Below are 14,199 nucleotides of genomic sequence, written 5' to 3' on the forward strand. Positions count from 1 at the left end.
GCGGGCCCTGGGAGGGGCGCCCGGAGGCAGCCGCGCAGCATGCACTGGGGGGTCGGCTTTGCCTCGTCCAGGCCTTGCGTGGTGGATCTGAGCTGGAACCAGAGCGTCTCCTTCTTCGGCTGGTGGGCCGGGTCCGAGGAGCCCTTCTCCTTTTATGGGGACATCATCGCTTTCCCTTTGCAGGATTACGGTGGGATCATGGCAGGGCTGGGCTCCGATCCCTGGTGGAAGAAAACCCTTTACTTGACGGGGGGAGCTTTGCTGGCCGCAGCTGCGTATCTGCTCCACGAACTCCTGGTCATTAGGTGAGCCGGAGAGAGGGTCCCCCGCACCGCGCCGAGAGGGGCACCTGGCTAGGGCAGGGCTGGCACGAAGGGAGGGAGGGGTCCGGTGCCAGCCCCTCGGCCACACTGCCCAAATAACTCAAGCATTTTGCCCTTACTTTTCCTCTAGAGGCCTTCCGTGGCCACCTGGCCTTGAGGGGCAGTTTAGAGTTGACTGGAGAATTAACTGGTAGTGGGAGGGAAACACATTTGTCCACCCAACCTTTCTGTGCTAGAAGCAGAGTGCTCTGGGTCGCTAGACGTTATTGAGCAAAATAATTTGAGCGATGTCCTTGGGAAGATCCTAAGTGCCGTGTATTTGCAGCAGAATTAGGCGTTGTAGAAGTACCGAGTTACACTTGCATGAAATGCTTTCTTGCTTATCGTTAACCTCATCTTCTACTTAAAAGGTTAGTGCTGCACTAGCCCTCCCTAAATGTCAACATCAAGAGGCTGCAACGGCAAAGCTCCAGAAACCTACTGGTCCCTCTTAAAGATGTGCGGCTAAGTACAGTGGTGTGCAGTTTTGATGCAGCCTTCACCAGGTTATCTGCTTATCCAGTACTGAATGCTTAGCACATCTTCAGTTTAAATGCCATTGTTGTGTGAGCTGGCCATCCCAGGGCAGGAATAGCACATGGGTGTGTTCGACATAGCAGAGTCTCCCAGGGCTGTAAACAGTTGCATCTGCTGCAGCGGAACGTTTACAGGATTGACTTGGAAATTTCAGAAAATAGAGAATCCTGCTGTTGGTACATCCAGTCCCACTCGAGATCTTCTTTGGAGTAGGGTAATACCACAAGGTACTGAGATGGTCTTTAGCTAACTGATACATCAATTCATGGTTAAATTTCCCGTGCATTTGAGCCCTGGGTCACTGGAAGATTACTGGAAGCACAGCAGTTTTTAATAGCTCAGGATGTCCCTTGTGACCATTATTTTCTGAAGAGGGAGAAATGTGTTCACACCACTTTTTTCCGGGGGAAATATCCTGCACAAGTGATTATAATAAAGACAGTGGCAGGTGACCTTTAAGGGACCTGAAGGGATTCCAGGAAGGCATTGTAACAGCCTGACTATAACGTGAATATTGGGTCTGAGAAGCTGGGCAATTATTTAGGTATGAGAGAATGTGTTGGCCTTCATAGTATTCAGTCACAATTGAGAATTGAGACGTGTATTTTAAGCTTGTTATACATTTAATTTTCTGACTTAACCTAGTACGTTCATTCTACTCGAACCAAATAAAACACTTTAAAGTGTAGTGTCTCCCTTGACTATTCAGTATTTGTGGTAGTTTCAGAACTCTATTTCAAGTTTGGTTTCAAGCTGTCTAAGGAACCAGAGCATTTCTGCAGTATTTAAAACAATAATAATTTTTCCCCTCAATTATATTCTAGTTCAAAGCCTTTGAGAGTCCTGAGCCATGTGGCTTCTCAGCAGTTCTCCACTGAGCAAAGGCTTTCCAGGGCTGAGTCTCACACATGGCTTAAAGACCTTGCAGAAATTCAAGGGGCTCAGAATTCACTAGGGAGTAGGCCAAGCTCTGGCAGGTGTGGTCCCTGGCCACTGGAGAGCTCTCTGCCCACATCTGTCTAGGTCCTTCATCATTTAGGGGACCACAAGCCCTAGCATGGATACTTGTTTGGGATAAGGAATCTTTGCTCATGTTTGTTTTGTTTTGTTTTTTGTTTTTTTTTTTTTTTTGGTTTTTTGAGACAGGGTCTCACTATGTAGTCAAGACTGACCTGGAACTCACTATGTAGTCCAGGCTGGTCTGGAACTCACAACGATTCTCCTGCCTCCGCCTCCCGAGTGCTGGGATTACAGGCATGCGCCATCACGCCCGGCTCTCATGTTTGTTTCTTAACAAATGCTTAAGATGAATTGGGAAGCTCTGTCATAATATTATAAAAGAGGTAGGTTTTTTTTGACCAGGGATCAAACTCAGGACCTTGCACTTGTGAGGCAGGGGAGAGTTGCCCACTTTTGAGCACTTTCTAGAGACTGCATGGAGCATGTGATTGCAGTTGCCCCTAGTGACTATCACTCTGAGGCTTCATCCACACTTTCTAGACAAGGAAATTGTGGCTGAGGGAGGTTAAGCAACTTGCCCGAGATTACACAGTAGGAGTAGTGGGATCCAGATTGAAGAATGAAAATGAATGTGTATATACACACGAAGTCTGTACTTTTCCCGGCACCTCCTGGGAAGTGCCCATTCTGAAATGTTTTGTTAGGGAAAGGGGAAGAGAAATGTGGAGAGCTGTGGCATCACCTGGGGAAGGCAGGCTTGTGGCAGTGGCCCCGTTTTCTGCCACCTTCTAGAGAGGTAGAGGGATGGGTAAAGACAGAAGGGTTGAGGACTGAGGCTTTAGAAGTTACAAGATAGAGAACTCCACTTAAGGTGAAATCTCAGTTTCAGTTGTCGATATTTTAGGCAAACGAAGTGAAACGAAACAAAACAAACAAACAAAAACCAAAATCTGAAATATTTGGGATGGAAAAATATACCTTGAAATGACTACACTGAATTCACTAGGAATTGCAAACTCTTCCCTGCCCTGCTCAGACTTTTTGCTGCACAGTTTAACTTTGTTTTATAGCTGTGTCTCTGGATTGGTGAAAATAAAATTAAGAATTACTAGGATGTTTAACAATGACTATGATGAAAGCAGATATTTTGAGTTTTGGAGGAGGCTGGGGGCTTTTCTGGAATATTTTGGGTTTTATACATGGGTTTTTTTTTTCCACCACCATATTTAAAAACAAATGTTGTCCCAGCCTTCTGCTTTATGTTCCCTGGTGGAGATGGTTTGCCAGCCCTTCAGTTCAATTGGCATTTGGAAACTTGTTGTCTGTAAGTGGAATGACTAAGTAATGACTTCATGACCAGTAGTTCATTTGCACTTTGGTGCTCTGGTTCAGCCTGTCCTAGTGAATGAAAGCAGGCGATGGGTCAACTTCTGATCTCCACAGAGTAACAGCTCATCATGTGTACCCAGAGGCTGGCATCTGTGAGACCCTCAGTCATGGCAGGAGGCGTATGTATATGTCTTACACGAGTAGCCACTTTGTACTCTTCAGGCATTGTTTTATACATCCATTTTATAAAATACATCTGTATAGGAAGCAACCCACACCTGATTCTCTGATCCTAAACTACAGGAAGATTTCAGATGTGTGGGAGGTAGGCTCTGGAGCCAAATTGTCTGGGTTTAAATTCAGATTCTGAAGTTGGGCGTGGTGGCGCACGCCTGTAATCCCAGCACTCGGGAGGCTGAGGCAGGAGGATAGCTGTGAGTTCAGCCTGGGCTACATGGTGAGTTCCAGTTCAGTCTCAACTACATGGTGAGACAATGTCTCAAAAAAACCAAAAAATAAAAGCTTTAAAAAAAAAATTCAGATTCTCCCTTTAACCAAAAGTTGCCTTCGATGTGCGAGTAAGTTCTTAATTACTCAGTTTTCTCATCTGTAAAATAGTGATTATAATAATAATAGCCTTTCTCTTGAGTTGATTTAATGTAGTAACAGGATGAAATGCTCAGTTTGTTGAGTAGTAAATAGTCAATAAAGGTTAGCCATCACTAGCTGTTATGGGCAAATGGCTTGAGTGGTCTGAGCCAAACTGTCTATGTTAATAAAAGAGAGGAATTGCCCATTTTGGTGTCTTTGAAGTGCTTAAGAGCTTGGGAACTGCAGTTATTACTGGCTTGATGTTAAATTGGTGTTCTGTGGCAAGTTGTTGAACTTCTCTGAGCTTCAGATTCCTTGTCTATTGTAAAGCATAAACATGGCATGATGCCCTAAATTTCAGCAATAACAATACTCTCTATGGTCATTGTCCGAATTTAATAAATTGATTTGTGTGATGTGGATATACTCATTGGTATATGGTTGGTATACCATTAACACCCATTTTTTTTTTATAACGTAGCCCAAATTAATCATTAGAGCTAGGTTGTTTTGGCCAAGGGAGCAGGGAACTTTGTATTTATTTCTTCTCCTATGAGTTCTTAAATTTTTTCTTTCTTTTTTTCTCATATTTTTTCTTTTCCCTTGTTTCCTTTCCTAATCTATATGAAAATACCACTTTGTGGTGTAAGTTATTTTACTGGACAAAATCAGTTATTTGATTGTTAAGTCTACAGTTTACTGTCTAGGAACATGGTTGAGGTGAGTTCTTGGTTTTAATATCTGACTTTCCACACATTTCATCTAAATGAAAAAAAAAGTTTTTGGTGAATATTGGTGGAGAAACAGCAAATATTTTTATTTTTTGACTTGACTGATATTTTCACAATGACTCATCCTGAGCTAAGGTGAATGCACCCTCAGTGGTAAACTTCCTCAAGAGAATTTATTTTACTAAATGGAGGGGCTGAAGTGAGTGAGCATCAGTGGGATGGTGATGGGCTCAACTGTGCTTGGGTAGAAGTAGGTGTAGAATTTTACTGGGATTCATGCTCAAGAACCAAAAGCTCAGAGAAGGTCAAAGAAAAGTGTGAAATTTAGGTGAAAAATAAATGGTTAGATAGAGTGAAAAACTGAAATTGCAGAAGGTTCCTGAGGAGTATGAAAGCAGGGCAGTGTGGGATGATGAGATTTTGTAGTATAAGGGGATTAGACCATATCTCTTTGGATGAGAATAAGTAATGCTTGACTGCTCGCTCATAATTACAGATATTACCTTATTTAATCCACATGATAATTGATACAGAATGGGTACTGTCCTCATGCTTCAGATGAAAGGAGGTGGAGAGGTCTGGAGTGATGTGGCTGATAGGAAACAGGGCTTGTCCTTCCCCCCAAGTGTCCAGATGTGAAATCTAGCATTTGTTTCACTACATGGTGGCTACTCAGATCTGCCCATGGAAGTTGCCCTCACCCCAAGAAATAGGCACAGGAGAAGATGGATGTGTGGCTTAGACAGAAGAAAGGAGAAAAACAGGGACATTAAAATATATGCTGTGCGGCCAAAGTGTATGCCCTGTGAAGACTGAGGATGGGAAAGAGAGAAGGGGAGGGGGAAATGAGAGAGGGATGTAAGGGAGACGGAGGGGGAGAGGGAGGAGGGACAGAAACAGGAAAGAGGGAAGGAAAGAGAGAGAGAGACAGGGAGAGAGACAGGAAGAGAGAGTGATCGAAAGCCGTGTTCCACCAGCACAGGCGAAAGGCCGGGTGAGGACACAGGCAGCTTCGGAGAGGGACCAGAGTGTTCAGAGTTCCACATTCCCTGTGGACTTGGGTCGTAGCACAGTAAATCTCCGTTGTTCCTTGACAATAGAGACTGTAATGGCCAAGAACATAGGCACTGACTACCTGGGTTAGTCCATGTTCTCCCATTTACTAGCAGTGTGACTTTGAACCAGTTATTCTGTGCCCTAGTTTTCCCATCTATAAAACACGTATTTTACGAAGATGAAGTGAGTTTAATACTATTTAAAAATCTCAGGACTCTGTGATACATACGTAGTAAGCACAAAATAATCATTTTTACCCATCCACCTTGAGCCTGGCAGCTGGAGAAGAGGTTATCTGGCCCAGAAAAGATGCCCCCTGCCCATAGGTATCAGAGGAATGTGATTCGTAGTTACTTCTGTGAGCCACTGGGTCATGGCAATCTCACAGTTTGTACAGCTCTCTCACGCTAACCAGCTCCATCTGCTGTCCCAGGTGAAGTACTGTGATTCTCTGCGATAAACCCTGCTGCATGTTCCACTGGGACTATGGCTCTGCAGGGTCCTCTCTAGAACTAAGGGAAATGAACACTTCACATGCAGATTGTTCTTTTTGTTTTGACTTTGACAGGAAGCAACAAGAGATTGACTCCAAGGATGCTATTATTTTGCATCAGTTTGCAAGACCTAACAATGGTGTCCCCAGCTTGTCTCCGTTCTGTTTGAAAATGGAAACTTATTTAAGGATGGCTGACTTACCATATCAGGTACTTATTTGAAAATTTGTTTTATTCTTGTGACATCCACATCAGTTTGAGGGTATGTAAAAAAATTTTTAAAAATAATTTTATTTCCTTTGTAAATATAAATAAAATTAAAAATTGTTATTTTAAACATTTTAGCTACAACTATAAAACATCTAGAATAAATCTGAGGAGGGAAGAAAGCTCCACAACATTGATATTAGTAATAATTTCTAGATTGACACCAAAAGTGCAAGGAACAAAAGCAAAATAAACATCTGAGAAATATTTAAACATTTCTTGAAGTGTAAAGGAAACAATCAACTAAATGAAAATGTAGCCGATAGAAAAAGAGAAAAAATGTATACATACACATATATATTATATAAAGAATAACACCATACAATGATAAGCAGTTAATATTCAAGGTATATGTGAAACTCATAAACTCCATCAACAAAAAATAAATTACCTGATGAAAATATGAGCAAAAGATTTGTGTACTATTACAGTTTATTCACACCAGAGAAACTATTTGGTATTTACACATGTGTGACTTACTTATTTCACTTAGGAGTATATCCTGAATATGTATCCATTTTCCTATAAATGAATCTAATTTCTCATTCTTTATGGCTGAGTAGTATTCCATTTTATAGAAAAACCACATCTTCTTTATCCAGTTTCCAACTGATGGGCAAATGGGCTTTTCCCAAGTTTTAGCTATTACAAACTGTGCCGCTATAAATATGGGTGTGCATATACCACTCTGGTGTGATTCTTTTAATTCTTTTGGAAAGATACCAGCAGAAGGATGGCTGGGTCAAATGGAACCTCTAGTCCCAGCTCTTTGAGGTATCTCCATACTGATTTCCATAGTGGTTGCACCAGTCTGCACTCCCGCCAACAATGGAGAAGGGTCCTTTCTCCCCACAACCCCACCAACATTTGTTATTGGCTGATTTCTTGATGGCAGCCATTCTCTGAAGGTATTTTTAATGTCACACAGCAGATGACAGATCAGGTAAAGCCTGAAAGTCGAATGCCCAAGCCTTAGACAGAAATACTCCATTCCACAATGCCTGTTAATTTTTATATCCATTTTAATGACTGATCAAAAAGTCATGGGCTTTTGAGGGCTATTTTTCTTAACAATGAGTATACTTTGGTTGATGGCTTGGGTAGGCCTCCTGCCCAGCTGTGGAAGTAGTGAGTGTGACATTCCCTGATGGCTTTTCCCTTTAGATTTTTATTATTGACAGCGTGATATTTGGTCTCTTATGAATCTGAGGTTAGAGGGTCCAGTAGGCACCAGGAAGATATCTGTATAGATTGAAAGAGCTTTCTATGTTCTGTTTGGGTGGCTGTTTATTTCAGCATTAAAGAATGAAACAAAGCGAGGCATTGTGGTGCATGCCTATAATCCGGGAACTCAGGAGGCTGAGGCAGCGGGATTTCTGTGAGTTCAAGACTAGCCTGGGCTACAATAGTTCAAGGCCAGCCTGAACTACATAGTGTGACCTTATCTTAAAAAAAACAAGAAAAGAAAAGAAAAGGAATGTATTTATAGGTTTTTCCTGTGGGAGTTATGCTTGAGCTGTGTCTCACCAATCTCACGTACTGTGTTTTTGTTGTCACTCAATTCTGTTATTTTTTGTTTCATGAAATTTTATATTAATATATGTATTACACAATGAATGCAGTCATCATGGGGAATTGGTAAATAAACATATCACATCTGACAGTTCTATGTTACTTAAAAAATTATCTTAGATTTTTCTTTTTAGCCAAGTTCTTGCCTTATGGAATGTTTTTAAGCTTTGATTTTCATAATAGTTTTTTAATTTTATGGTCAGAGATAATCTCAGTGACATCGTGTTTTTGGAATTTTCGGAGGCTTTTGCTTACTGTATAGTTACTTTTAAAAAATAGTGAATGTAATTAAATAATCACATATTCCAAGGGTATAAATCCTTTTATGTATCTACTTGCTTGAATATGTTTGGTGTATTATTTAGACTTTTATTTTTGTTTTCTTATTTTTATTTTTTTGTTCTGCCTGTTTTAGTAATTTCTGAAAGTAGTTAAAATATTTCAGTGTATCATTCATTTAATCTCTTTACCTGTCCTTTATCAGCTCCTACTTTATGTATTTATATATTTGAGGTTATATCATTAGGTACATATAATATGAATGATCACATCTTTTACTCCTTGTGGCTTTTCCAATATATAGTGCCCAATATTACCTTTCTTTTGGTTTATATGTTCTTTCTCCACTCTGCCCTTTAGATATTTGTTTCTCATACATAATGTACAACTCACATTGGAGGGCCTTAATTTGTAAGATTAATCTATTTATACTTATTATAATGATTGTTTTATTAGGAGTTGTTGAGACATCTTATTTAATACTTTTCCCCTTTCTATGCCTTGTTTTCTTGTTTTTTCCTCATTTATTGCTTTCTAATGATAGATAATAATTTTTGTCTTGTCACTTAAAATAAATTACATTTTTGTTTTGATCCAAAATTGTGTTTATTTATTCCTGCTCTTTTTAAAATTATTAAAGCCTGTTATTTATCAGATAATAGAAATACATTATCAGTTCATATGCACTTTGAGTTTTTCCCTTTCTCCCCAGCCCTCATTCTAATTGTGTCATTGTCTAGCATTTTAATTCTGAAATTTTTGCTATCTTTTCCATTTTTAATTGTTTTTAGACAACAAAGTTTATTAAGCGCTATTTGACTACCTTATTTTCCATATACCTTATCCTATAAGATTTATCTTTTTTTTTTTTGTACTGGGGATCGAACTCAGGACCTTGCACTTGTGAGGCAGGCAGCAGCAACACTGAGTTAAATCCCGGCCCCAGGATTTATCTTTTTTTTTTTTTTCACGATTTATCTTTTTATTTGAGTACTTTCTGGGTGAGTATTTTCAGAGTGATCTTTCATGTAGCAAGCCTTTAGTGGCTTTGCATACCTGGAAATATCTTTATTACAGTTTGTATTTGATAAGGCTATAGTCAAGGTTCTCTTCTTTCAATGCTTTGCAATATTGCTTCCTTGTCTTACTGAGATTTTGATATTAATCTTTTTTAGGGGTAGTATTAGGGTCTGAACTCAAGGCTTCATGGATATGAGGCAAATGCTCTGCTACTGAGGAACATTCCCAGCCCTCTTACTACATTCTTTTAGAATTTGCTCTTAATCTTGATATTCGTAAGTTTCACGTATAATGTGCCTTATGTATCTTCTTTAGTCATTTATGAACTTTTAACCTGTGGCCCTTCATGTGTTTTTAATTCTGGCAAATGAATGCTCAGTTTTATTAAAATATTTTCCTTTCTTTTATGTTTGTTTTCCCCCCTTTTTCCTGTACCCTGTTGTCTAGATATTAGAACCTCTGCTTTTATTTCTGTGTCACTGTCCTTTGCTTGTCACTGCATCTTCCTGGGAACGTTCCTCTCTCTGCCCTTCTATTACACTGCTCTGGTCTGTTCTTGCATCCATCATGCTGTTTGCCTTAGCTATTGTGTTCTTTATTTCAACTTCTGCCTTTTTTTGGTAGTATTTGTCCTTAGTTGGTATCTCTTCCTTTATCCCTTGGGGATACTTATTATGCTAATTAAGTTTTTGTTCTGTCCTAGTAATTCTGCTTCCTTTTATGTGTGGTCAGCACATTACCTTTCTCCTGCAGTACCGGTGCTCCTCAGATGTCTGGTTATTTTGCTTTGAGGGCTGCTCTTACCAGAGATGCTAGCCTTCCTGACTGGGAATTTGTACTGGGCAAGGGCTGAAGCCCAGTTATGAGCTGTGTGCCTGTGAGGGAGTTTAAGAGAACAAGGAGGGCAGCCCTGGGGACTCCTAAACACTGTGGTCCTTTCAGTTTGTTACCACCCCTCCAAATGGCTCCTGTTCATCGGGGATTCATCCTTAGTCTTCTATAAAGTGACAGCTTTGGGATGAGGTGGTATCCTTAGGTTGTAACCACCAGCTGGTAGGCTGTTCCCATAAGGATAGTCCCCCTCCAACTCCTGACTTCCTCTTGCCTGTGCTCTCTGAGGTGGTACAGAAGTGGAATGTGGCTGGCAGTGACCCTCCTAAAAGCACTGCTGGGACAAGATGGTTGACACATTTGAGCTTGGTAAATGCTGTGATGGGGGTTCTTTGCCAACGTGGTAGAGCTACATGGAATCTGGACTTCCTGTAGAGGGCTCAGGGAGGGTGCAGCATGTTTGGGAACAGAAAGAAGGGTCTTCATGAGCAGGAAATGGAATTTGAGGGGTGAATCTAGAGAGAGAATCAGGGAGAAGTGTGTATAGGCTTGCTAGGCTAGCAGTGGAAGAGAAAATAGCCATAAAAACAGGCAAGGCTTGAATCATTTAAATGCATTAGGCCAGATTCAAAAGATCATTGTTTATCTTGGTGTAGGCAGGCAGCACTGGAAGATGTGTGTCACTGAGGGACTTAAATTGAAGAAAGAGATTGCTACCCAGCAGTTCCTTGACCATTTTGTCATCACTGTTGCCTAGATCGCACTAGCCATGAGAGCTCTGGGCAATTAGGGTCCAGATCAGTAAATTTGTTCTCTGTCACCATTGGCTGCTTTCAAGATTTTTTGCCCTGTTCCACCTTGGTAAAGTAATCCTGCTGTTTGCAATGGCTTCAGCAGCTTCTGGGCTCTTCAGCCGTTTCTCTTCTTTCCTTCAAGCCATCAAGCATGGACTGCTGTAAATCTGTCTTTACTTGCAGCCTCCCTACCTTTTCTCATGGCTTAGAGCAACTGCTTTTGGTGAGTGTATATGGAGCCACTCACCTTGCTGTGAAATCTGAAGGCTATTACTGAGGTCTTTGGAAGAGTGCATTTACCCCTTCCAAAATTATTATTTTTCTTTTAAGTATATCTTTAAAAAAGGAATCATACGGGAATATTTTCTTCTTCTGTGAGGTCTTTATGGAAAGTAAGTGGAGAGTGTGTTCACAGGGTGGCAGTTAGGAGAAAGTAAATTGGTTCTGTGATGTAGAAAGAGAAGCTCTGTGCCTGCTCATGGAACCCCGAGCACTGTGTTGATGCCCAGAGTGCCCTTTTGTATTGATATTGTGGTGCCTCAGTAGTGCCTAGAAGTGCCAGGAGGCCATTGCTTGGTATAGAAGTGTTTTGCAGTGGGCTCAGGAAGCTCCATCTGTTACCACAATAGCCCTATGACTTATATTTGAAGCTTTCATGTTTTTTAACCTAAGTGGGATGATAGTGAGTATTTGACAACCATCAGTAGGAAATCACAAGAGCTTTTTTCTCATAAGGCCCAATGTATTGGAGCTGTTATTGTTTTAAGTCAAGATATATTGGTAATTCGACTTAAAATATTTTATTTTGTAATAATCATAGTCATGCGAAATTGCAAAAAATGTAAAGGGAGATTGATTGATTAAAGAAAAAATAGCCAGGCATAGTGGCGCACGCCTGTATTCCTAACAGGAGGCTGAGGCAGGAGGATTATTATGAGTTCAAGGCCAGCCTGGTCTACACAGTGACTTCAAGACCAGCCTGAATTACATAGTGAGACATTGTCTCAAAAAACGAAACCAAACCAAACCAAAATGAAAAAAACAGAACTGTAAACAGCTCAGTGATAGAAGGCTTACCTAGCAAGAACTGGGTTCAACTTTAAGCACCAAAAAAAAAAAAAAAAGCTTTCTTGTTTTTTCTGATTACATAAAGTTTAGCATATTGTCTTAGTCTAAATTCAAACAATACGGAAAAGTTTAAGTGATAAGTGAAAATCACCTGATATCTTACTGGCTAGAGATTACTATAATTAATATTTTTGACCACCTTCCTTACGTTTCTCTCAATGTACATAAAAACATGTACATCATTGGATATGATCATTGGATATAATTGGTTGCGTAAGAAGTGAAGCATATATTTCTCAAAATAATTCTCATATAAGAGAGAGAAAGGAAAGAAAATCCTATGTGAAACTTTTTATTTTTTGGTATTGGAGTCTGATTAAGCCCAGGGCCTTTGCACTGAGCTACCATGTCATTCACTTTTATTTTTCATTTATTTATATTTTTACTTTTTTATTTTTCATTTTGAAAATGGGTCTTGCTAAGTTGCTGAGTTGCCTAGGCTGGGTTCGAACTTGTGGTCCTCCTGCTTCAGCCTCCTACAGTGGGATCAAGGCCACCACACTTAGCCGTTAGCCTTGATTTTTATTGTTCTGTTTATTTGCTAGTCTTCTTCCCCACCCCACCATCTTTTTGATTTAAGTTTTACAGACATGTTAAAAGAATAGTACAGTGAGTTCCCCAGGCCTTTAATCTGAATTCGCCGATAGTATGTTGCCTCCTTTCTTTATTTCTCTTATATATACTTAGAAACATTTAAAAATTGACCATTTGAAAGTGCATTGAAGAAATCATGATATTTCACTCTATAGTGCTTTAGCATGCAACTCCCCCAAATAAGGATGTTTGTTCTACAAGACTACAATACAGAGGGATACACGGATTTGCTTTTCAACATGTTATAACCCACAAAAGGTGCTCCATTTACTTCACATTTACCCAGTGGGAGATACTTGGTGATAGTTCCTGGGAGCAGTGAATGTAATAGCAGCTTAGCTGAAAAGCTAGGACTCAGTATAAAAAGCCCGAACTATAAGACTCTGAAATCTCTTTTAGGGTCTCAAGTTCTCCATCCCAAAATGATGATGATGATGATGATGGTGATGTTAATACATCAGAGGAAGGCACTCTGTCAAATACAACATGTGCATTTTCTCATTGACTCCTAGGAGCTGTTATCACCGCCCCCCATTCTATAGCTGGACCAGGGAGGACTAAGAGAGACCCAGGGAGGCCCAGGGTCATACAGTGATTAAATGATGGAACCACATTTTAAAATCCAAAGCATATGGCTTGCACTGATGTGCTAACAATGCCATGTGTACGGCTGCTTCATGCCCACCTGGGGCAGACTTTCAGGCAAAAGCATCATCCTGGGAAAGATTTCATTCATGAAGTATGCACGGTAGACCAGTCAGACTCCAACTGCTTAAATAACAGCTAAGCAGGAGTTCTTTAATATATTTAACAAAGTTAAGTATTGTTTAAATATTTTTATTTTAAAAGTGATGTAACCACATTCAGAAAACAAGTGGGAAACAAAAGATCACCTGCATCTTATGCACAGGCTTGCCGATTACTTTGGACATTATTGTGAGTTTCTCTTTTTTCCCAATGTTTTTAAATGCATCTAATTTGTACTCAAATATAATTACTGTGGCTCTAAAATTTTCTGGGCCAGGGATTTAGCTCAGCAGTTCGGTGGCCTGCCTTGCATGCTCAAAGACCTGAGTTCAGTCCCCAGTACCAAAAAAACAAACAAAACAAAACAAAAACAAATAAAATGCTATTTTCTGCTTTTTCAGCTAATAAACAAAAGTAACACTTCTACCAGAGCTTTCATTTCCATATGAGTTGATTACTCATCTTTGTTCTTGTTCTTTGATTTTAGAGAGTGGTCAATATAAACTTACACCAAGTATCCAGGGCAGAGACTAGGCTAAAGGCAGATGTGTAAACAGTTTCTCTGCAAGGAGAGGAGTATACACTGTATGGAGGAAGGCTGAATGGGGGGAAGATAATTGTACCCTGAGGTAGTAGATCACTAATGAGGTGAAAGTTGAATTGAAAATTAGGATGGATAGGACTTTAGGGGGGCAGGGATTCCTATAAAATGTGGAATGTATAAGTTGATGAGCCTGTGTATGAGCAGTTGGAATCCAGGAAGCTGGAGGCACTGGTAACTGGCAATGAGCCTGGTAGTTGGGCAGCAGCTAGATGCTGGGAGTCTAGATTGCTGTGTGAGAGGGTTTAGAGTCGATCTGTTAATGCCACTGGTTAATTTTTTTTTTTTTTTTTTTTTTTTTTTTTT

At 40.2% G+C, this 14,199-nt stretch overlaps 1 protein-coding gene across 1 annotated transcript in view; it reads left to right on the forward strand.

The window, feature by feature from the left end:
- The first annotated feature begins 6 nt into the window (after nucleotides 1–6).
- The window catches only part of Faxc (failed axon connections homolog, metaxin like GST domain containing), a 73,742-nt gene continuing 59,549 nt past the window's right edge, over nucleotides 7–14,199 (forward strand). Inside the window, exons 1-2 of the mRNA XM_010637369.2 lie at nucleotides 7–305; nucleotides 6,135–6,270. Of these exons, the coding sequence (XP_010635671.1) occupies nucleotides 40–305; nucleotides 6,135–6,270 (402 nt within the window). The 5' untranslated portion in view covers nucleotides 7–39. The remainder of the gene's footprint in view (nucleotides 306–6,134; nucleotides 6,271–14,199) is intronic.

This window comes from Fukomys damarensis, unplaced genomic scaffold (genome assembly GCF_012274545.1).
Source record: "Fukomys damarensis isolate Sample0158 unplaced genomic scaffold, DMR_v1.0_HiC HiC_scaffold_14, whole genome shotgun sequence".
In the NCBI taxonomy this organism is placed as follows: Eukaryota; Metazoa; Chordata; class Mammalia; order Rodentia; family Bathyergidae; genus Fukomys; species Fukomys damarensis.